This window comes from Camelus bactrianus, chromosome 1 (genome assembly GCF_048773025.1).
Source record: "Camelus bactrianus isolate YW-2024 breed Bactrian camel chromosome 1, ASM4877302v1, whole genome shotgun sequence".
In the NCBI taxonomy this organism is placed as follows: Eukaryota; Metazoa; Chordata; class Mammalia; order Artiodactyla; family Camelidae; genus Camelus; species Camelus bactrianus.
In genome coordinates this window covers 93,479,046-93,504,402 of record NC_133539.1, presented here as the reverse complement: position 1 = coordinate 93,504,402, position 25,357 = coordinate 93,479,046, and the positions used below count along the sequence as shown (strand labels likewise).

The 25,357-nt window shown below is 38.2% G+C and overlaps 1 protein-coding gene across 3 annotated transcripts in view; it reads left to right on the top strand.

Moving 5' to 3' along the window:
• Nucleotides 1-25,357, top strand: part of MME (membrane metalloendopeptidase) — a 90,284-nt gene that overhangs the window by 27,183 nt on the left and 37,744 nt on the right. For all 3 annotated transcript variants that reach the window (XM_074369211.1, XM_074369218.1, XM_010952017.3), the window contains exons 4-14: nucleotides 5,246-5,407; nucleotides 6,353-6,433; nucleotides 6,520-6,615; nucleotides 6,735-6,853; nucleotides 8,577-8,642; nucleotides 17,855-17,989; nucleotides 19,988-20,089; nucleotides 21,799-21,935; nucleotides 22,045-22,138; nucleotides 23,292-23,420; nucleotides 24,189-24,287. In XM_074369211.1, the coding sequence (XP_074225312.1) occupies nucleotides 5,246-5,407; nucleotides 6,353-6,433; nucleotides 6,520-6,615; nucleotides 6,735-6,853; nucleotides 8,577-8,642; nucleotides 17,855-17,989; nucleotides 19,988-20,089; nucleotides 21,799-21,935; nucleotides 22,045-22,138; nucleotides 23,292-23,420; nucleotides 24,189-24,287 (1,220 nt within the window). The remainder of the gene's footprint in view (nucleotides 1-5,245; nucleotides 5,408-6,352; nucleotides 6,434-6,519; nucleotides 6,616-6,734; nucleotides 6,854-8,576; nucleotides 8,643-17,854; nucleotides 17,990-19,987; nucleotides 20,090-21,798; nucleotides 21,936-22,044; nucleotides 22,139-23,291; nucleotides 23,421-24,188; nucleotides 24,288-25,357) is intronic.

Below are 25,357 nucleotides of genomic sequence, written 5' to 3'. Positions count from 1 at the left end.
GGCTGAGTAATTCAAAACAAAGTGCGAAAATATAAAAACAACTACAACCAGTTGTGCGTCTGTTTCCTATGGCCCTTCTACCCACAAGTCTACCGCTGACTTCAAAGAAAAGTCAGCACAGAGGAGGTCCAGAGGATAGGGTGCAAAACGAAAATCAAACCCACGATAAGAGATTAAAGGAAGTTTGATCAAAGAGCCAGCATAATAGTGCTAGCCCGTGACTTGCCTTGGCCCATGGCCCCAAAATATTCATCAGAACAGAGCTCTCTTTGAAGTAATTGGAAGCGCCGGTGCTCAGATGAGCTCTCTGGTCAAAGGGAAATTTTAAAAGTGGCACAGAAGGGGTTTGCAGAGTGGCCTCTTCCTCTCTCGTCTGCACCTCTCTCACAAATGGTTTGAATGCTGCTTCTTTGGTTTGTTGTCCAGATGGAAGCAGTTTAACTGGGTATCAAGTAGGGGAATTCAACCTATGAGGGGAAGGTCATCTTTTTTCCTTGCGGGAGACGTGGGAGGTAGGGTTGCGTGAACGGGGCAGTGGATCCGTGCTCCTGAGAGTGGAGCTGCAGCCATTGGTCCTCGTGCTTGCCCAGAATGTTAAAAAGGGGCAGGTGGGGTTTCCAAGGAGGCAGTGAGACTTGTGCGTTACTCTCGTTCACTCCACTTGTGCGTTACTTGTTCACTGCTCTCCCAACTTGGAGTTCATGGCTCTTGGTGGTGTTAGGACATAAACCGTCCATTTCCTCAGAGAAGAGGAGAAAACAGCGTGCTCCCAAGATGGCAGTTACCTTTATGTCATTCACCTTACATTTTTTAAAAGTATGTTAAAAGACATGAGTTACATAAAATGACTGAAAATGTCTCCTTAGAATGTCTTTAGGTATCAGTACTTTCAGACTCCAATTTTCTGGTTTTTCACTTTACATATATTATTTAGGGTCTTTATTTTTACTTCCTCTGCCACTATAGCTTCATTTCCTTCAAAGTTCAAGGGATTTGCCTCTTTCTCTCTGCCTTTTTAAGATCAGTTTCTTAATCTCTCCCTGATGTTCCAAGTCAGAGTTTTTACTGACAAGTCTTGATTGAGCACAACGTTGGTTTTCTCTGAGAGAAAACTGGAAAAATGCATTCTCTCCTTTATGGGAACCACAGTCCTGGTGAGGATGATGCAGGAAAAATATGGGGCATGAGAAGATGGCCACGTCCTAGGTCCCAGGCGAGTCTCTCAGACACACCCCATCAAGTGTGGGTTCTTGGCTTCATGCAGGAAAGAATTCAAGAATGAGCATCAGTTGAGTAAAGGTAGATTTATTCAGAGAGATGCACACTGCATAGACAGAATGCTCGCCATCTCAAAAGGCAAGAGAAAAGGGAGAGAGAGAGCACGAGCGAGACTGAGCCCGGGTGTGGGGTTGTTAGCGTTTATGGGCTCTGTAACTTCATATGCTAACAAGTGGGAGGATTATTCCAGCTAGTTTGAGGAAGGAGCTAGAAGTCCCAGGAACTGGGCCATCACCCACTTTTTGACCTTTGAGCCTTGAAACTGTCATTGGCACCCATGGGAGTACCATTTAGCTGCTGTTGTATTTCAGTGACCTTATATCAAAGCTCAAGGTCTAATAAGAATTGAGTCTTCCACCATCTTGGTGCTCCTTGCTGCATCATTCCTTTATTGGCTGTGCCCTGTCCCCTTCCCTCCTGTCTCAAGGAGACAATGCATTTTCCAGCCAAAAAAAAAAAAAAAAAGAATATGCTATGAGCTGATGTGGATATTGTAAGGACAATTCTTCCTGAAGGAGGAGTTGAACTGGACCTTGAACATCCCTGAAATTTCTAAACATGAAAAAATAAAAAAGGATCTGCATGGTCAAAGTTACAGAAGCAGAAAACTATAACAATTTATAGCAGAAAATGAATACATTCTTTTAATTGGGGCAGATGGCTCATGTAAGAAAGCATTGTGAGAAACTTCACTAGATACATGAGGGTTAGCATATGCTGTGGAATCTGGATTCTGTTATCGTTACTGAACAAAAGTTTGTGTGTCAAACCCACAGTGAGACCAGACAAACTGAAACTTCAGTCCGAGTTGGGAGCAGAGAAGTGTTTATTGCAGGGCCAAGTCAGGAGAACTGGCAACTCGTGCTCAAGAAACCCAAACTCCTCGATGGTTTTTGGGGAAAAGTCTTTATAGGCAAAATTTGCGGTGAAAGCTTCAGTGTATGTGCCTTGCCTCTGATTGGTTGGCGGTGAGGTAACAGGGCGGTGCTCACTCTTGTGCTCAGCCTGACGTTGCCATCCTCCTCCTGGGTGGGGGCCTTAGTTCCAGCAGAAGAACTCAAAGGTATTGTTATATATATTCCTTGAGAAGGAACCAGGACCCTGCCCCAAGGCTGCACTATTGTTTCTTGAGTGTTCCTCGGAGTCTCTGTGCTCCCTCCCTTCCCTGACTAGCAACTGTTTGAATCTGCCCTTTGGAACTCAGGGAAGACCAAGGAGGTTGAATGAGGCCTATGTCCTACTAACAAGAAATGGAAGACACCGAAAGTATTTTTTACCAGGGAGGACCCCACAGGGTCCTGTTCTGTTTCATTATGAATGTAAGAGGGCTATACTGAAAACCTTGGAGAGGAAGATGGCATGCTGAAATGACAGGACAGCTTGAATCTGACTGACAGACAGGATGGATGGGTGGGGAGAGCCTGGGGCCATAGCTTGGGTGAAAGGGCACAAACAGAGCCTGAGAGAGAATGGAAACCGTGAATGGGATGGACTGTGGAGGCTGTAAAATGAGAGCTGATCTGCCTGCAGGAGCTGCGGAGGGGGCTGTGTAGGAGGAGGGAGGAAGAGGATTCATGGATGATTCAGTAACATCGTCACACAGAAGCTTAATTGCCGCCTTTTTCTGAGGTGCTAAGTGATGGGAATACAGAGAGGCTAAGTTCATTAACAGAATGGTTAGGAAGACATGGCAGGGATCCGCCCTGAGAAACTCAAAGCCTTTAAGGCTGAGTGAGGCAGTAAGCTGAGGAGTTCAGAGAAAGAAATCGTGCCTAAGGTTTGGAGTCATGGGAGCTTCCGGAAGAGATGGGACAGTAGCTGAACCTTGAATAGTGGGTAGGATTTGGAAAGAATGGGAAGGGGAGGTAAAAGGCTGGGGTGAGGGGATGAGAAACAAAGGCACAGGGTAGGGAAACACAGGAGTGTTTGTGGCATGTGGAGCAAGCCCGTCAGGTTAGAGCAGAGTTTATATAAAAACCCAGAGAGAAAAAAAGAGAAGGTAGAGATGTTTGATTAGCCAATTAAAGTTTTTAATTTAACCCTGGGCGATGTCAACTGCTGACATTTTTTGAGCAAGGGGGTGGCCAGTGCCAAAGGGTCTTTGGGGAAGTTTTATCTGTGAAAGATGGGGGGAGTATATAGAAGTAAGGAGATGATACTAGCAAGAGGAGTAGTTGGGTAGCTTCTAGTCAAAAGGGACGAAGATGTAAACTGGGCTGACAAAGATCATGTAAAAAGTCTAGAAAAGAGGCAAAGAAGTTACTGATAAGCCCAGGGGAGAGCAAAAAGTACAGAGTTTTACTCGAGATTTCAAACTTGGGAGGCTGTGATAACCATTGTGCATGTATCAAAGTGTAAAAGTCCAGAGAGGACTGCCTGGAGGAAACCCAGAGAATTTAGTCTCAAAGAGATGGAGCCTGAAAGATGGCAGCCGAGCAAATGTGTCCAGAGGTGTTAGAAGCAGGGGCTTGAGGCTCAACTGGAAGACAGATTCCCCATTCCAGGTTGGAAAAATCCACACAGCTCAGCAATTGTTTGAAGTGTTTAATTGATTTATTTATTCAGAAAGTGAAGTATTTTCAAAAGCTAATTTGAGAACTTTACACTCTCTTGATGCAGATGAATTCTCAATTGCTCTTTTGTTTTCCTTGCAAAACAGTTCAACTTGTATGAGGTAGAATTTGGGGAGGACAGTGGAAGGGTTTTCTCACTATTTCAGGTGTAGAAATTGTGGGCGTTGGACCTCCTACTTGTGATACTGTCTTCAGCGGTAATAATTCCTATTTTATACATCTTTCTGTCAATTGTAGCACCTAGCACAGTGTTTTTGCACATTGTAAATACTCAGTGTTGATTGATTTGCATTTTGCTGCCAAAAAAATTAAACAATCTAAAAAAGAAATGGAAAGTTTTATTTGAGCCAAATTTGAGGATTATAACCCAGGAAGAGCATCTCAGAAAGCTGTGAGAACTGTCCCGCCAGTTAGAAATCAAGGCACAGTTGTATAAGTTTTTTGAGACAGAGGGCTGTACATTAAATTATGTATTATTGACAGTTTATATAATCCAGATCTAAGCGTCATCCTGGTGGGTCACGTGACCCCTTACAAGATCAAGAAGGAATGTTATCTTTTAAGGAGTTGCCGTGCTGATGCTTGGAGAATGTTGCTCTTCATGGTTGAGCAGGTATTCCTGCCAGTGGGGGCGGCTTGGTCAATGCATAATGCAGACACACAATGCACAGTGCAAGGAAAGGAGGCCAAAGGGTGGAGAAGAATTTTTTATGTTTAAATTTTTCTTGTCTTGCCATAAAATACGAATTTTATTTCACAATTTTCATCATAGTTCTCAAAGATAAAATGGTGGACATGAGAAGAACCAAGAAGCTTATAGACAATTTTATAATGACAGACTCTCCGTAAACAAGTGCAAATCGGATATCACATTTGAATTGCAAAAATTTTGTAAGCAAAGTCCAAGAAGTAATAACTCTAGCTTCAGGTCTTTACTACAGTGATAAATCCATTAACAATCCCACATCCCTTGGAGTCTCAGACATTCAAAGTTCACAGCACCTTGAAGAGTGGAGTCAGCAGCTCAAGTTACCAGAGTGAAGAGTAACCTTGTGTTAACGCCCGGCCCGGGAAGGCTAAAGCAGACCTGTATTGTTTTTTCTCATCTGAGATAGGAACTAGCAAGAACCTCAGTTATTTAAAGGAGGGGATGAAATGTAGATAGGAGGACCCAGACCTCTCAAGAATAAAACCAACCAACTACAGTAAAGGAGGGAGAACTATCCACAGGTAGTATTTGCCATTCCACCTGAGTTGACAGGTTATACAGGTGAAAAAAAAGGAGCATCAGTCTACTTGACTTGATCATAAAGAAGAAGCAACATGTCTCTTTTTATCCCCTTCCAAACTGCGTATATCCTTCATTTTATCTTGTGCTTTCTCTGGTCTTTCAGCTGCTCGACTTATCCAGAACATGGATGCGGCTGTTGAGCCTTGTACAGACTTTTTCAAATACGCCTGCGGAGGCTGGTTGAAGCGCAACGTCATTCCTGAGACCAGCTCCCGTTATAGTAACTTTGACATCTTAAGAGATGAACTGGAAGTCGTTTTGAAAGGTTAGTGGGATTTGTGTCTATGCATCAGAGATTTCTCTTAATATAGCAATTTTTTGAGATACAACTCTAGGCCATTACAGGGAGTGTCGCAAAAGATTCAAGTTGATAATCCCCCCAAGTTCTGTGGACCACCACTGGGTCTCTCTGAGGGCGGTGGACACTGAAAGGGATACGCTGGCATCTCTTAGCATTCCTGCTTTCATTTCAAGTATACGCGATAAAGCTCTGTTATCCTCAGAGGTGGCATCTTTACGCCATTGTACAGAAGGAGAAGTTAAATGATTATCCATGAATGCCGCTTGCATGTTCTTTCTATTCTGGCCTTGTGTTCAAGTTGCTGCAAGACGTTCCTAAGATTTGCCTCCCAGAGTATGTTTAGCTGTTCTAACCCAGCTGAGACGCTCTGCCTGGGAAGCTGAGAAAGTTGCGTCTAGTCCTTTGCTATCCTCCATTCTTTGTTCTCATCTTCTAGAAGTTACTTTGTAAAAGAAATTTTTTTTTGCTATTTTCTAATAACCAAACAAATAGAACAGTTCATTCAGTTCATCTGGAGCATGAACGGTACTATTGCACAAAGATAATTATTTTCCAACCATCAAGAAGACTGTCATATTAAATTCCTCTATAGTATTTGTTTTCCTTTTAATCTCAATTTCAAAAAAAGTAACTTCTCTGTGGCAGCACAGCACACATCACTGTTCACAAAAAGAGATAATCTAGTCAAAAAGACTTTCATCTAAGTTGGCTAATGAAACTGACTCCCAGTTCTGCACTAGGAATAATGATCTGGTGAGGAGCTTGGTTTTTCCTATAGGGTTTTGGAATGAGAGAAGTGTGAACAGACATACAAAAAAGCAGGTTTTTAACCAAACCTGCATTGAAAATGTTAATTACAGCTGCAAATGAGCAATTATATTGATGGATTTACTCAATACCCTATTTCAGATGTCCTTCAGGAACCCAAAGCTGAAGATATAGTAGCAGTGCAGAAAGCAAAAATGTTGTATAGATCTTGTATAAATGAATGTAAGTGCTCTTCATTTTATTTTATTAGGGGTATTCCAAAATATGCATAGACTTCATAATACATTTATATTCATTATTTTCAAAAGCTGCTATTGATAGCAGAGGCGGAGAACCTCTACTCAGACTGTTACCTGATATATATGATTGGCCAGTGGCAACAGAAAACTGGGAGCAAACATACGGTAAGACTATTTTCCTTGTTTTAAAAAAAAAATTTCCAGATAAAATTTGTCGTTATATTATAGTACCATATTAATGCACCAAAGTGTCTAATGATACACTTCACCTCTCATTGCTTTAGGTTCTTCTTGGACAGCTGAGAAAGCTATTGCACAGCTGAATTCTAAATATGGGAAAAAAGTCATTATTAATTTTTTTATTGGCACTGATGATAAAAACTCTATGAACCATATAATTCATGTAAGTTGGTGTGGCCAACAGCCAAAGTTATCTGTAAACTGTAATAAAACTTCTACACACAGTTGTTATTGGTATTTAGAAATGATGCATATTCTCATTTGAATTGCATGAGCAAGGAGGTAATAAATTCAAGGACAAATGCCTAGATTCCCAATTTTGAAAGTGTTTTCTTAATGCTGTGTTTTGGACATTCTTCTCTCCTTTCTGCTACCTTTGTTTTAATACCTCTCCCTTTATAAAATAAATAAGATTTATTATTAAATAAGTAAATAAATAAATAAGTAAATAAATTCACACCCCCTCCTATTTAGTAAAAGCACCTGATTTCTCTGTACATTCATGAAAGGAACATGGTCTGATTTACGTAAGTTATGCAGGTGGGAAATTCCCACTTGATTCCAAAAGATCATAGAAAAGGAATTTTGAACACAGTTTAGTTTCTTGCTAAAGAACGTCTGTACTTTTTTCTCAGTTAAGGTAAACAAAACACCATTCTTTTAAAATGGCTTTTTGGATTTTTTTTTTTTTAATGTGTAAGGCATTCACTTAGGTTTACTAAAAGCATCACCCAAGATGATATTAATACTTAATGATTATGTTTGGATTGGGCTGAAAAATTTATAGAGCTTTTATTTAGTTTCCTGTAAAGGAAACTGACTAAAAGTTGCAGGTTACAGAAGCATATTTATATCACTGTTGGATAACTTTTTATGGTCATTTTTATTAAAATCACGAAAGGGATTGAACCCATCTCTTACCTATGGTGGATCCCTTTTCTCCCTTCCTAAATTCTCCTCTTTGGCTCTCAAACACCAGCATCCTGCAAGATCATCATGAGGGGTTTTCTAAGGAGGGTCCGGAGGTTGGAGAAGGAGCAGGGCCCTTTCTGTGGGGATGCCTTCTGGCTTTTCCCTTACCAGCCCTCTGGGTTCTGTTTCTCTTGTATTGGCCTGGCTCTTCACAGCTGCTAGTAGGATCCTCAGTCTCACCCATAAATGCTTCAGTTTATCTGACCTGCCTTACCATGCAGTGCATAGGAGGGAACCTGACAAAGCTGCGAGTATTTTGACAGCTTTCACTGGGTATCAAATGGGGGCCGGACATGCTAGAGTAGAAATGAGTTTCCTCTCTCACACACTCAGCTGGCAGCTAGGTCTACTGAGGCCCGTCCTGAGCAGAAGTCTCCTCTACCTCCCTTGGGTAGAGGATCGCAAAAAAGTCTCTGGCAAGATTTCCACTACCTTAAAATTTCTAGAGTCACCATTGAGGTTTTCCACCTTGTATTTTGTTCCATCCCAATTAAGGGGGGGGGGGGCAGAAGAGAATGTCCCGCAGGGGAGCATATTAGAATCTTAGGAAGCCACAGTGTCCTGTAAAAACATAAAACACCCCAGTCCTAGATTCTAATGTGTATGTGTTCACCTGTACCTTCTGTTCTGCATTAAAAATGCTTTCCAGTATATTTTTTGTTCAAGATTTCTTTGGTTTTTCTCAAGTATCTGCAGCATCATCTTCTAGACTATCTAACTACCTATCAGTTTAGCAATTAGAAGTAGTGTGGAAACCATTTCCTAATTATGTATTCACTCAGTGTCTGCGTTTTACTTTTATAAACAGCAAGAACACTAATATCTTGCTCACACAGATAGGCGTGCTTGTAATTTGTCCAAATGTTCTATATCAACCGAACAGTTTATTTTCTTCTTTGTATATTTTTTTATAGATTGACCAACCTCGACTTGGCTTGCCTTCCAGAGACTACTATGAGTGCACTGGAATATACAAAGAGGTAAAAACAAAAAGCCAACAAAATAACAAAACTACTGAATCATCTGGTGTAAATTCATAAAGAATGAAAAAGACTAAGGTCAAATTTATTTATATATTTATTTATTTATTAATTTTTCAATGAAGGTACTGGGGATTGAACCCAGGACGTCATGCATGCGAAGCACAAACTCTACCACTGAGCTGAACCTTCCCCACTAAGGTCAAATTTAAATTTAACCCTCTATGTTCTTCACTCAGGACAGATACTGAAAATCACACATAATAGTGAGCTTTCCTTGAATATTCTCAATAGGATGAATGAAGGTTTTTTTAAGAAACAAAGAAACTTGAAATGTCTTGGTTGTGTCTTGATTCTTAATATTTAAGTCATGTGACTTGTTTTGAAAAGTCGATTTTAAATGTTTTATTTTCCCTATAAACTGGATCATTTAAAAAATGAACAGATGAATCACGGTCTAGGTTGGTGTCAGTGAAGACCAGGGAATGGTCCAGTGTGAGATACATCTTACTCTGCAGCAGCTGTCCAGAGCCTTCTGATTTGACTTTCAGAGGACTACCCAGGTAGGGGCATCAGGTTCAGACAAACTTTTGCAGCCACCTTCTGAATCTGACATTAATCAGACCCCACAGAACGGCTTCTGATTGTCCCACAGCCTCGCCTCCCACAGGCTGCTGTTGATGTGCTCTTGCTTCTTGATGTAAAGGAAGCACAGGAGATAAACTTAGCAGTGTGGCATATGATTAGATGTTTGGGGAAGGTGTTGGTTCCATAAATGTTTTCCTCATTGTTTGTAGCTCGGAAGTAAGTTAAGTTTACTTTGATGATTCTAATGAGTCACCGTGTGCTGCTGTGGCTGAAATTACTTCTTAATTAGAATCATTAGCTCTGTATGTTTATGCTGAGCATTTATTTTGCCTAATTGTTAAGTTCAAATAACATGGAATAAATTCACTGTAAAGTATTTTTTTGAGTGACTATGCAACATCAAAATGAGGGAAAGGAAATATTATAAAAGTCCATAATTAATAGCACAGACAGTCAAATGGGTGTGGGATATTCTAGTTAATCACAGTCTAGGAATTGTGTGGGTTGCAGCTATTGGCTTTACAAGCTGTCCGGTTGCTTCCTATCGCAGAATCGAGAGTGATTGAAGAATTTTGGCTCATTATACTACATTTTCATTGTCATTAACTGGGATTATTTTCAAATTTAGAACTATGTCCTAAAAATATAAAAAATTTGTCCAATCCTAAAAAGGTGTACTTTTTGAATTTTAACGTTCCTGATATCAAAATATAACTGGCAGTCAGTGTACATATTTCAAGTGGTAAAATTTCTTTTTTTCAATTTTTTTCTTTTGGAAAGGATCCTGTTGTTAAGATGATGATGTATTTCTGCATTTCATATTCAACGCTATTGTGTAATCAAGAAAAGTTCTTAATCTAGAGCTGTCCATCATAGGCTTGAGTTTGATATAGAGGCATTTTGTTTAACCTGCAGTTTTGGGTTTTTTTTTTTTTTTTTTAATTTTCGATTGGTTACCAAGATTTTTTAAAAATGGAAGATTTTACTTGAGGATCCAGATCTCTTGATAAATTAGTAGAATTGGAAAGCCTAGGCCTGCATTCCTGTGTGGTAATTGGACAAAGCTGTTTTGAGTTTGCCCCTTCGGACAGGGCCTTTGTTCTCCAGACTTGGGCGGTCCTCATCTAGATGATTCATTGATTTATACTGACTTCCTGGTCCCTCTAGGCACTTGAGTATGCAAATTAATTGAGTCCTACTAATTCGTGGTGACAAAGAGACCCCAAAATCCTGTAGCTCAAACAAGAGGAAAGTTTATTACTGTCTCCTGTTCTAGTCCAGGTGAGGTAGGAAGTTCTGTGCCTTGGGAATGGCCGGGACCACACTTGCTTTAACCTGTTGCTCTGACGTCATCCTTTTCTAGTGTTTTATTTGTAGTCTACTTGGTCAAAATTGGTTCACCAGTGCGCTGTTCACATCTTGGGCCACAGGAAAAAGAAGAGAAGGAAAGTGATAGACAAATAATTTCTTTTTATGTAAGTGATGCAGAAGTTGTATACATTCCAGTGGTTAGAACATTGTCATGTGTCCACAAGTAAATATTAAAGATTCTGAGAAATGTAGTCTTAAGCTGGTTGACCATGTATGTGCCTTATTAAAATTCCATCGATGGGGACAAGTTTCTATGAATAAAAAGAAGGAGAGCTAGCAAAAGATCCCAAAGACATTTAGCAATCTTTTTCACAGATTGTATCCGCTGGTCTGGGAAATGCCATATTTGCAGTCAAACAATGAAGTGATGATCAAATCTAGAATTACTAATGTTGTGTTTATAGAGTTTGAGTGCAAAATCTGAGGCCCAGTGGTTTGCCCTAGAATGCTCAGCCAAACAGTAGTAGAACCAGAGGTAGAACTTTTGTCCCTGTCTCTTGCTCCTTCTATTACCTCGTTCCAACTTCCAAGAGTAGTACTCATACTAGTCAAGTTCTTTAAATGAGCAAATAATTTGGAAGACTCAGTGGCAGTGGCACTTTCAGCCAGGAAGTTATTATCAGCTGGAATCAGGTGTCCTCCAACCATCTGCATTAGAGTAGCAAACACACAGCATGCTCACTGCCTTGCCCCGCTTCCGTGACTGTGGCTGCTTCCTCCCTGAGCCCAGAATACATCTCAAGTCTGTGCTCCAGGACACAAGCAGCCTCTTTCCCGTTGAAGGGATTTGGCATATGAGATAAAATTTGTCATCTCCTAGAAATGGGTAAATTCTAGAATATTTCTGTACCCTCCTCATCTTAAAATCCATTCTTTTGGGGTGTTGGAGGGAGGGGAAGAGTGCCTTGCCATAGAAAAAGTTTTCAACTTTCTTCTTAATTCCCCATGTTATTTGCTACGTCCCCCAGTCGCTGCCACCTGTAATCTCTCACTTAGCTCCCCTGCATCCACAGCCAGCTATCAAATAAAAGTTAATTCTTGTTTTTCTAGTACCCTGCTATCTCTGAAAGTAGTCAGTCCCTTCAAATATTTTTTTCTCAGAGTTTTATTGCTTCATGAAAGAAAAAATTGTGAAAAAGATAGGGTATCACAGTAACATCTAGTGGAGAAGCTATAAAGCTGGAAGAAATCTATCATAGTATCAGAGTAACAGTGGTTTTCACTGATTTTTTTCACTTTATATACTTTAATATATGCGGCTCCCTTTGCCCGAAACATTCCATAAACACATGCCGTCTGCTCAGCCTTCCTCCATTTCTCCTCATCCTTTAAATCTAAGTTTAAACTTTACTTCTTCATGAAGGCCTTCCCTGGAATTTTTGACTGGATGAAGATACCTATATATTCCCACGGCACACGGGTTTCTGAATACTTTTTTATTTAATGTGTTTTACTTTTCTAGAGAACTGTAAGCGTAGCAGGAGCAGTGTCATGTCTCACTTATCCTTTGCTTTCGTTCCAGTACCCAGCTTGGTTTCTGGCCCTTAGTAATTAGCAAATAAATGTTGCTGAAACTGTGGATGAACAGTTGAGGGGGAAGATGTCAGGGAAAAGAGGAAAGAAAAGGAAGACAGAAGAAGCCAGTCTCTTAGATCCTCACCTTGACTCTTAGAGAAGTATGAGGTCTAGGGCATCAATGCTAATGGAATGCATTTCCTAAGCGTCTTACAAACATCTCATAGACCACGTATCCTTTTTCTTCTTTTCAATCTCCAATTATTTCTCCAATATACTCAGTTTGCTTGAGATATATTTACACATTCAGTAGGTTCCATATTTTTTCATCCCACTTTATTTTATTGAAAATAACCAAAAGAAGTTTTGAGGATTGACATGAGATCACCAACTTTTTTTTCTTATTAACCAAGAAAGGTGCTCAGTCTTTAACTAGAGAAGCCTGGCTTCTTTGCCTGTCACTCTAGCCAATGATTTTCAGACTATGGTGTGGCATCTGGTTTGCAGATATGCCTCAGGGTCTGGGGATGAGGAGGTGTCCCTTTTTGATCAAAAGGACCCTAATTATAGATCTCTTGATCAAATCATTACCCAAGCCCATCTCCCCAGGTCTTTTTTGATCCCTCCTTCCGGGATATACAACTCATCCAGGGAATCATCTTCTGTAATTCTACAACCAGACTTCCTATGAACAAAGCAAACAGCACCTACAAGTAAAGGAAAGCCCACTCCACTTCACAGAAGTGTTCTGGGGCTTTTGACACCGCAGGAAGGGAATTTTTATGTTGTGATATTTGGCATTCAAAATGTAAAATGCCTTGTGTCATTATACCACTAAGTGATGCAAATAGGTAATGCATTTTTTCCCCAGAATTGTATCTCACCTTCATTAAAGACAAAACCTATTTTTCTCTTGTTAAAAAAAACTTTCTGCTTTTCAAACTTATCATGTGCTTTTATTCTGGCAGATTTGAATGTTATATTTTGAGAAATGCATATTGTATTCCTCTGGCTATTGTTCTAAACTTAAATACTTCAGTTCCTTTTTGTTTTTGGTACTTTTCCTCTCAAAGAGGGAACATGCCTTAAGGCAGTAGAAACTCAAAGATGTATATATTTTTTTCACATGACAGAATCGTATGTTTTCTCAACATTACAGTTACTTATGCACAGACTTTAAGAGCTAAATGGGACATTAGAGAATTTAGTTCAACCCCTCATTTTATTTATTTATAAATAAGAAAACAGAGACTCAAATAAGTGAAATGATTTGCTTAAGTCATGGATTAGAAGATCCATGTGTCAGGAACATTCATTGTAAGCAATAGAAACCTATTCTGACTAACTTAAATTCTGTAAAAAATGTTTTCTGTTTCTTTGTTTCACCTAAATGTAAAGTTCCAGGGATGAGTCGGGCTTGGTGGGCTGCAAGGGTCAATTGGATCATCTTACCTCTTTTCCCGTTCTCAAGGTTCTCCCTTCTCTGTGTCCGAGCCCTTCTCTAGCAGGCTATCTCCCTTGTGGCATCAAAGATGACCACTGGCAGCCTTATAATCCAGAGAAAAGAAGTTCCATCTCTCCTATTGCCTATCAATTTCTGATGAAATGGCTCTGATGGTTCCTGCCTGAGCCACCTGCTCTTCTCTTGACAAATCGCTGTGTCCAGGGAACTGGCTTTTCTGATTAGCTAGTGGGGCGTGGCAGGGGAGGAGGAGGCCAGAGTCAGTAAGAAATTTAGAGCTCTTAGAAAAACTTGAAGTTCATAAAAGAAAAAAAAAAGTGGAAACTTTTTAGGGATGAGGATAGACGACTTGGAATGTGCACAGGATGGTTGGAAGCCAGAAAGAGATGAGCCAGGACCTGTGTACTGAATAAGAGAAAACACCATCCAGGAAGAGTCTCTAAGCTGCACCTACTCAGAAAAAAGCACAAGCTGAGGTTTCCAGTCCTTTAGATGAACAAGTATTGAACATGAGGGTGAACTCAGAGAGGATTTTGTTTGCCCACTTCCCCAAAATACAAGCTGAGAGAACTGCTCTGGACTTGGACTGAGAATAGAAGCCTGATGACATAGGAAGTGAGGGAAACTTACTCAATATGTTTAAAAGTTAACTTTATTTTTATTGAGCTTCTACTATGTGGCTGATGCTTTTCTAGGCAGAAGGGATTCCAGGGAAACAAGGCAGAAACAGTCCTTATTCGCATGGAACTCAAGTTCCAATGTGAGGAGATAGACAATAAAGAAACAAGAAAATAATCTAAGGAAATAAGATGAATGGAGATAGTGTTATGAGAGAAATAAAACAGGGTGATATGATACATGGTAAACGAATGGGGATAGGGGTCAATGGATAATTTAGATGTAATTGGATTTTTTTTTTAAATTTTGTTTTTAGTTGAAGTATAGTCAGTTTACAATGTTGTATCCATTTCTGGTGTATGGAACTGGTTTCTACAAAGATCACTCTGATTTCGGTTGACTTCATAAAGCAGATCCTGCAAGAGAAACTGCTGACCTCATTTTGTCTTTTCTGGGCACCAGGTGACTAATAGTCAGGAGGTTGCACCCAGTCCAAGTATCTGTATTTAACAAATATAAAGGAGCTTTTGAACTTGGATTTAGTGGGTATGACAAGAGAAATTTTTTAGATCAGATGAACCCAGTTTGTAAAATGAACTAAGTGCAACTTCCCAAACATTTACAGCAAACCTTAGAAGTTACGCAGTAAGTTCTCCTATGAATCTGAAGGCTCTCTCATTAATAACCTGATGAAAGCACCCAGTAGTCTCTGTGCCAGCCCACAGTGGGCCCTCTTGTGTCCTGTTTCTCCTGCTGCAGAGCCCTGCTAGGATTGGGGGCCGTTTCTCATTTCTGGTCCCCAGGAATGACTGCGTGATTCTATGTCGATGTCCGTCTTTGGGGAGCTAGTCTGTGTTCTGGCAGCTGCATGATCCTGACATACTGCTTCAAGTGGGGAAAACTTCCAAGCCTTTTGAGAGGAAACATACTTCTCCTGCTTGGTGTCCCCTGTGTGTTCCCCCAGGAAGCTTTCTGTGTAGCATTAAATATCCTCTCCCCACTTCCCCAGCCAGTGGCTAGGAATAGGACAGTTCTGTGACCTCTCAGTCACTTCATGCCCCACGTTATGTCTTGGAAAGGGAAAGGCATAAAATTGTTAAGAGCTCGGTGTCCCGGAACGGAATCTTTGGGAGTGAAACCCTGGTGCGTAGTTGTTAGCATGCTAAGGTACACAAGTATCAGCTAATCCGACTGGAGAGCTGTTTTCACTTTAAAGGGAGGACTACCTAGATATTTAGGGGTTCCCCACCATAAAGAATTCACTGTATCAAAGCTTCCACTAGGCTGCCTTATGACTGTCAAAAATGGTAACTGACTCGGGTCCTTGTCCTACTAACTAGTTACTCTCTTAGTGACAGAAAAGAAAAAATGAACTTGGATTTAAGATATCCTGGCCAATGTACTATTTAAATGTTAAAATGTATGTTGGTTAGTTTCTCCCCAAATTATACCAATTACTTTATTTGGCATTTTACACATCTAGTATCTCAAGGAAGAAAATGAATACCTTAAGGTAGAATCGTATCTTGTAGAAAGAATTTAACAGTAGCAGTAAGCCTGGGTTCTGACAGCTACTAGATAAATTTGGAAGCCAGGAAAGATAATCAAGATACTAAGACACATGTTTTAATCAGTCACTTTGTAAAAGTTGCCAGGTAATGGAGCTCATTAGAGGGAGGAATGTATTCCATGCAGCTGTATTAAATACTCAAGCATCCTGGAAGCTAGTGGTATCATGTGCTTCCAATTTTCTAGGAAACTTTACCAGCTCAGCAGACTAGAAGCATCGTCCAAAGTTCTCGTGCTTGCCAAGTTCGATAGTCTTTAAATATATCTGTAAAGATAAAGATACTGGAGTAAAACCAGTTTGCAAGTCAACGAAATACAGGAGGACATTCTTGTAATTGTTTTCTCACCTCATTAACAAAAAAAGCATCCCATAGCGTAAAAAAAAAATCTCAGTAGATTGATACTGGAAAATTCAAATGACCATTTCCTTCATAGTCAGTAGTTAATTCCCTGGTGAATGTAGATGAATTTATATGATTTGAAATACAATTCATTCAAAACACTGCATGCTTATATTTTGGAATAGTTGGTCCCATGAGGTATGAACTCAGACATATTTGTCTTCTTCAAAGTGAAACAAGAGTTCTGATTACCTTTTACTAGGAAAAGAATGGTGTTGGCAAGAATATACATAGTAACATCATTTATCCTTGTTACCTTAGTGATTAGATTCATAATACAGACGCACAGCTGAAAAACAGTTCTACCGAGTAGACAGAGATGCTAACTAGACAGCCTCAGAGTCACGGGGTATCCTTGATAGAGAGAGCCCTCTCCCCAGGGAAGTGTTTACTTAGCATTTAATAAAGGTCATGGAATGCCAGTATCCAGACCTTAGTTAAAGATCTCTCAACTTTCAAACTGATAATGACTTTGTACATTTTGCTTAGGTTCTTGCTTGATAAAATATTTTCATTTCCCTGTAAGTTTGATCCTTTTAATGAGTCTGTGAATTTAGATGTGCCTTTGTGCTCACAGTGACAAGAAGTGTGCCCCTTTCACTGATAACCAATTAGTAGGTTGTAAAACCCCCTGGAAACCTTGGAAGTGTTAAGCACTCCACAGCTTTCCTTCCTGATTACCCCACACATGAGTCTCAGAAGGATAGAAGCACCCGTGGGTCCCAGACTTGTGTGGTGTGATCACTGTCTTCTGCTTGTCATCAACGTGGTGCTGGAACTTGAGTCTTGAGTAAATTTTAATGTGGTGGGATTATAATAATTTATTTTAACTGCTGATGGATAATGGCTAAGTAGCAGTGGATTGAGATTTATGAAAGCGGTATTCAGTTTCCTGGGTTTGACACCACTCTGAACTTGAATAAGGCTTTTATATATTCTGTAAAACACTGGTAATATAAATAGCTTATAGTTTACCTTCACAAAGTTAAAATGTATGTGAAGATAAAATGAAAAGAATTTGAGTTCTTAGAAGAAAACTGATATTCAAATCTGTGGTATCTTAGAAATTTCAGAGTAATGGGAGCCAACTATGGAATTAACTAAAACCCACAGATTTGTGTTGGGGGAGCTCATGAGAACACAGTCTCATTAAAAAAAAAAATACTGCTTGGCCAGAGGAGACAAATAGAAGATATCCTAATAATATGATATGAGTTCATGGCCATCTTTTTCATGAATAGGTAAAAAAATATACATATATATATATATATATATATGTATATATATACACACACACATATATATATGAGCAGAGAAAACCTGATAAAAGGAAATTTGGTAAAGGAATTGATTATTATTTAAGAAAAAAATTCTAGTTTATTGCTTACCAAGTGTTTTGCAACTGCATTCTTATTAAAGCAATTTAATTGATTAAAAGTTGAAAATCAGAAAATTTCCACAACTGAATAGTTAAAAACTTTATTGTTCTGCTCTAATTTAAAGACACATTGACTTTCTAAGAAACTGTGCAGGTCATTTCTTTTGGGATTCAGGACTGCATTTCTATTTTATTGTGCTTTATCTGTTACTAAAAATTAATATTGAATTGAAAATAAATTTCAAGTGAAAGCATTGTGATGAATATTTAGAAAGTTCTCCAGCAATGTACTGTTATTTATTTCTTGCAGGCTTGTACAGCATATGTGGATTTTATGATTTCTGTGGCCAAATTGATTCGCAAGGAAAAAGGACTGCCCGTGGATGAAAATAAGCTTTCCTTGGAAATGAATAAAGTTATGGAATTGGAAAAAGAAATTGCCAATGTAAAACACATTTTCTCTGATACACTGTATAATGGCAACCACTTTTTATGGCTTTCTCCTCTCTATCATAGTTTAAGGGTAAAATGTACAACCCTTAGCCAAATGATAAAAATGCATAGCTCAGTAATGGATCATTGACTTCAAGAGGACCTTTGAAACTGTGGAATTTTATAGTAAACCATGTTCTAGACATCCAGGAGACATAATAAATTTGACAAATATTAAAATATAAAATATAATGACCTATTATAAGTGGATTACATCAAGATCATAACTATTTATAGTCAAACTGTTGTTAAGATGCCCTTAAGAGGCAGGACACGCTTGATTGCTAACTATTCAGCAAAGCTGTTTTAGTTTGATATGTACGATGTTACTTTATTTTATTCCAAAGTTGAAGGTGACCACAGAAACTGTCTCTGTCCCTTTGCTAAGAAGTATTAGCCCCTGAACATGACCACACTAGCGTGATGCCACTGAGTTCAGACTGTCAGGCTGCTTAATTAGCTCAGGGGAGCTTCAACACGAGGAGTTTATCAGCAAAGCCCAGGGATGTTTTTCTGAGTTTTCTCTAGTTCCAAGTGAACCCTTAGAGTCTGAGTTGGCACATTCTTGTCTGATGTTCCTCTGATGGGGACTGTGGTCTCAAGAATGAACTTTGTCTAATCAGCATCTGGGTTATTGATTGAACTTGTGGTCAGTTTCAGTCTAGGATCCACAGAGCTCTCTGACATTACAAACAACAACCTGCAATCCTAAATCCCCATCTGCGTGCCACTGCCATCAGAATCTTGAAGACTGAAGAGCTTTGAGGAATAATTTTAGCTTTCCTGGGGCTACGTGAAACCAAAAATCTCCAATCAGAACCACATTTTGCTTGGAGCTGCAGCTGGATGAATGACAGTTTGATGGGTTACATGTGGTTCTGTGTTGGAAACAGAATTATTAGAGGAGAGCAGTTTATTGCCCTGGGTTTTTATCACTGTACCTTCCCAGCCTGTGTTCTCCTTTGATCAGTCTCAGCTCTGTGGTAGTTGTATCTTACCTCAGGGTTCTTTGTATGTATTTTCTCTCCTCTCTTGGACTCTGAGATTGTGGTGGGGTCTTAGTCATCTCTGAATTACCTATGTATCTCTAACGGTGTCCAGCATGTTATTCCATGCAGATGTTACATGCATAATTTTTAAATAAATATGTAAACAAGACCTAAAAGAGAAATTGGAGCCATTGTCACTTGAGAAATAGCTCCCACTTTTATTTTTGTCCCTTCTCACTTAAAATTGCTTTTACTCCTTTCAACCACTAGTTGAGGAGTGGTTATTGAAATTTTCTTTTTTGATTCAGAAAAACAAACAAAAAAAAAACCACATTCATAATAATACTGGATCCTGTTGATAGCACCAAACTTGTGAGGCAACATGAGAGGACAGTCACAAAAGTAGTTGCTAGCACTCTCTTCAGATAACTTGCCACCTAACTGTGCTATGTACTAGGAATTTTCTCTGTCTTACTTGCTTTAAATTCTTGTAGAAATCATTGTGCTTTTTTTTTTTTCCTGTCTGAATTTTAACTGGGACCCTGAAAGGCGGTGGTGGGAGACAGAGTATTAGAGAGATAAATTGGAGATAACTATTTCAGAAAGTCACTACAATGTGAAACAGTCACAGACACAATGAGCTGACCATTAGCCACAGAGGGAAAGAGGCCTGCAAGTATTGCGTGTGGCGTTTGACAGTTATCAAAATGCAAAAAGATTTTTGAAGAAATTTATACTCGACACTGCAGCCAAATCTTGGTAATTGTTAACCGAATATATTTAATATCTCTTCTATTTGTCTCTTCCTCTTGATATGACAAAATAAATTCCCAAACAAATACAGAAAAGACTTTATATATAATTATGTTGTACCTATCCTATGTTTCTTTTTACCTTATGTATAGCTATATTTTCCTGAAGAGTTCTTAGTCTAAAATAACAGTCGAAAATTAAATCCATAGGCTACAACTAGATCTGAAGATCGAAATGATCCAATGCATCTTTATAACAAAATGACATTAGCCCAGATCCAACGTAATTTTTCATTAATGATCAATGGGGAGGTAAGTAGTTTTATGTACTCTCTTATTGTGCCATTTCCAAAATTAAAAGGTTGAAATGCAGTTTGTTAAACTTCAATGATTTCTTATTTATTGAAATAAATTGAACATCAAAATGAATTTAGATGACACCAACCATTTGACTTCATGAAAAGATCTGAAAAAAAACTATTTGAAATCATTATATTTATATTTAGTCAGGGTGAATTTCAAAGATAAAAGTCCTTTCCAGGCAGCTGTGCAATTATATTAGAAACTGTCAGAAAAAAAGGGTTTGGAAACATCAAAACTGGAAATCCTTCTGGAAGACCATTATATAGCTACTGGTGGACAGTTAAATAATAGAAGTACCAGATTTCTTTTTAACTCCAAAAAAGGATAATTTACTCATAGAACTTGCTGTGTTCTCATCAAAGCCATCAACGGGAGTGTTCAGAGCAATAATCGAAAAATAGAACAAAAGAAACAGAAAATGTCTGTAGGTTCCATTTATAAACATCAATTGACATTTTTTTGCTTAGTTGTAATTCCTTAGCTAGTATCTAATAATCTCTTTTAAAGCTATGCATATATTCTTGTATACTAGCCCATGATTGGGAAATGAAGCAACATTCATAGTAAATCTACAAACCACCACATTCAGTGATGGAATTCCCTTTGGAATTGCAGTAAACGAGGACTTTTTAAAGGCATAACTCATTGAATTAGGAATTTCTTACATAGAACTTTTAATATAATACATGTTTAATAAATATGTTTGGAAAGAATGATCCAAACCACCAAAGGAAATCAAGAAATTACATAGCACCTCATACTTAATAAGCAGTGTATTTATATATATATACATATATATATATATATATATACACGTATATATATATACACACACACACACACACACACACATACATACATTATATATTTATATAATCATGGAGCCCAAGATACTGGCAAATAAACATTCTCAAACACTGAAATGTGGCATTTCAGCAAGATTTCCATAACCTTCATTTCTGTTTTTTCTTATATCCATTGTTGGTTGAATAACTACAATTCCCATTTAAAGAATAATAGATAGGATTCCATCTTTTGGCAGCTCCAGACCCAGCTCCTGAACTGTAAAAACTGCACACGGATAGACCCACTATTGATAGCTTAAAATGTACTTTGTTTGTCTTTGTTGGACCATCTTATGTTGTGCCATACCTCTGCTGGGACAATAGTGTGCTTTCATTTACAGCACGATCTCCACTGAGAGGTATTAGTGTGTTCAAATGGATTGTTTATTAATATCCACTTTTAAAAAAATAAACACTTTATATTCATTTAAATTTTTACGTAAACCTAGGAAACTTTGTTTACAGCTGAATTTCTTTTTTTGTTTTTTTAATGTTCGTTAGACCAAGAATATGACATTGAGCCTAATTTCTAGCTCTGTGTTCTCTACACTTAGAGGCTTTGCTTTTGCTCTTAAATGGTTGGTTCAATTCTGCTGTTTAAATAATCATGCTGCAGAACTAATTTTTATTCAAAAACTAATTGAAGCAATTGAAGAAAAACCCCAAATAAATATCAAACTGACCACTGTGATAATTATATAGTGATGCAACTGACACTGTAACCATGTCTGACCCTTTAACCATGATTGAGTCTTGGAACCAAGGAGAGAAATCCATTATTGCTGAATGTTTTGTGCCTGCTTTTTTTTCCAGCCATTCAGCTGGTCAAATTTCACAAATGAAATCATGTCAACTGTGAATATTAATATTTCAAATGAGGAAGATGTGGTTGTTTATGCTCCAGAATATTTAATCAAACTTAAGCCCATTCTTACCAAATATTCTGCCAGGTAGGTATGTCATAGTGACCATGTCCTCAAAGTTTACATTTAATATCACTCTTTAGAAGCTTTGCAGCCTCATCTTTTTTGTTGCTGGGTGGTGGGTTTTTTTATACAGAGATCTTCAAAATTTAATGTCCTGGCGATTCATAATGGATCTTGTAAGCAGCCTCAGCCGAACCTACAAGGAGTCCAGAAATGCCTTCCGCAAGGTGAAGAAAAAATCTCTTTTCTTAAGACTTAAAGCATAAAGAGACACATGGTTATGAAGGCTTGCCATGTACATTGCTAGACTGTGGTAAACTTTGTCAAGAGACAAAATGCCAAGTGTTGGTCATTTTGACCATGTTTAAGCTATGCTGCCCAGGAAAGCCAGTTTTCGTGGGCTCTGCTGTCCTAGGATTGTCTACTCTGGTGCCATGATTGAATTGCCCTGGAAGAAGGTGCATTTGGTTATTTGAGCAGTTCATGAAAGAATACTGGCTTGCTTTTTGCTTGTGTTAAAAGTAATTTCAGGGATGTCTATCTCAATTAATTTGATTTTCAGCTGCTCATAGCACACTAGACATGCAGACAGATGGACTACATTGATGTGGATAATCCACTGAGAATATACGTACCTGGAGATAACTTTAAGGCCTTTTGTTAGGCTGTAGCTACATTATTTAAACAGTCGCCATTTTAGCCCTGTTGTGAGGCGACAGGGCAAGGGGGATTGAGGAAGGAGAAATTCTCCCAAGGGTATTGGTTGGTGTCATGAAAAGGAAATATCGCTCTGATTGTTTGAAATTTTTAGTTTTTATCCTTTAAAAGAAAACATAGACGTATTTTTTAGATTAAAGAATGTAAAAATGGTCTTTTGCTAAATTTCCCTTATATAAGTCAATCCCTTTACTGGTACTTCAATTTGTACACATGCAGTTCTTCTAAGTGCTGGAAGTTCAGCAAAAAAATTAAAAAACAGGAATGTGTTTTCTTGATACCAGATCTCTCCCACGTTACATTTATTGAACATTACTTCATACTTATGTTTACGCAGTGGTGGCAGTGTTATTTTGTTTTTTGAGGGGGATGGGGTTATCATCTTTTTCTAAAGCCATCTAGAAGGATATTAACTTGTAATAGCCAAAAGTTCTACTAGGACATGCTACTGAAAGTATACCTTATTTCCAGATCATATGTGAGGAGTAATTCAATTGGATTACATTTTATCCTATGCATGGACATGGTGCCTTGTGAGGAGAAGCAATGAATGTTTCAAGAACTTAGGAGACATAAGGACTAGAGTCCTGTGACGTCTGTGCTCTGACCACCCTCCAGCCTTCTACTCCTGGTCAAATGCCGTTTCCTTTTTCTCTCCTACAGGCTCTTTATGGCACAACATCAGAAACAGCAACTTGGAGACGTTGTGCAAATTACGTCAATGGGAACATGGAGAATGCTGTGGGAAGGCTTTATGTGGAAGCAGCATTTTCTGGAGAGAGTAAACATGTGGTAATGTTTTCACACAGTACTCTATCAGAATTTGTTCACTGATGAGCAATTGCAGTAGTAGTCCATAATTTGGCTAAAATTTTATTAATTGGCAGGGAACTTCTGAATCACAGTTTGCGAGTGTTTCCCAGTAAATCTCATCCTCCCTTCCCCAAGGGCCTGGTTATGTTTCTGATCCTAATATTGTTTAACCCCAAACCAACTGTCCATTTTCCAGAAACAGTGTATTCACAATCCCTAGTCACCTCTTCTAATGATGGTCATTTATAAACTCTTCTATTTGTAAAACTGACCAAGAATTAGTATTTTCTTAAAAACTAGAAAATAAGCCAGGGTTTATTTGAAATATAAGACATGTACTTTTTTTTTTTTTTTTTAATTGTTACTGAAATGAAGACGGGGAACTTTAAGTCATGGTGAAAGAATCTATTTAAATGCTATTTCATGCTTAACTACTACCACTAATGACAGCTAATATTTTATGTTAGTTCTTTTTTCATGATAATGGAAACTACTACATTCTAAAGATGATTTTTATTAATGTATACATTAAGAACAATTTAATCATTAGTTTTGATAGGAGCAGTGTTGCTTTAAAAATATAACTATCCATATATATCCATTTGTTTAGATCCACAGTTTGTCTATAAATTTACATTTATTTACATATCATTGAATCACATAAAGAGAGCTTATAGCTCTATTGTTTTAAATTTGTGTTACAAAAAATTAGTGGCCTAAATTTGTCTTCTGTTCTTTTGGTTTGAGGTTGAGGATTTGATTGCACAGATCCGGAAAGTTTTTATTCAGACTTTAGATGACCTTACTTGGATGGATGCTGAAACAAAAAAGAAAGCTGAAGAAAAGGTAAAAAGCAAGGCAGGGCTAACTCTCAAGGGAAAATCTCTTTATAAGAAAAGTTTAACTGTTAAGAAATTTTGGGAAAAAATATAGTAATCAAAGATTGCATAAAATAAAAACAAGCTCCTTTAAGAGGTAATATTTTCAGGAATAGTTTTCATGGATGAAGATGTTTTTTTCAGTGAGTTTCATCACTTATTATTTCTTTGTAACTAGCTCCTACTCTCCATGTTCAACTCAAAACTTAGAAATATCTCCAATTTTCCTTTATTCTTTTAAGAAGTCTTCAGAAAACAAGAGGAAAATCTTGTGTGAACAAGAGAACATTAAAAGATACTATCTATCAGTTGTTCGTATTTTTCCTCCTTTTAAAAAACATATTTAAAAGACCTCTACCAATGTCTAAAAATATCCCCTCAATTTTTAATGCACATTTCCAGCTACAATTTTTTAAACATACCCAATTTAGTTTTTTTATATGATCTAGGGAGAAAAATACTAAACTTCTACTCAAACAAATGTAAAGAGGTGCATTATTTGAGTGCTATAAGGTGACCTACAGTTAGAGGGATGTGGAAGGAGTTTTAAATAACCATTCCTGTTTATCCCATTGTGCATCTTTTATTGGGACTTTTAATATCTTGCATTAGAATAAAGGTGAGATGTCTAAGGAACTCTCAGGTTTAGATTTACTATGGTCATTTTCTTGATAACTACATAAAATTCGAAGAAACATGTCCAATGAAAACTGTATGCTTTATGTGCAGTATTTGCCTGTAACCTGATTATTCCTCTGTAGTTAGGGAAGCAGGAAAAACAGACCATTCTTTGAACTTACACAGAAAGAGTCCCTAAATCTATTATAATAAGAGACTCAGGCTGTAGTCTAGTTCTCTTTCAGGATTAAATCACATACAAGGCGTATCTTTTTCAGCTACCACAGAGACCTGGGTGGGTCAGGTCTAGAATTTAGGCACTATAGTATAGCCATCTTTCCACCACTTTGACTGGGTCCTCAGAAGTTCAGATTGGATTTGCTCTTTTCATGTTCTAACTATCATGACATGGTTCTGTTT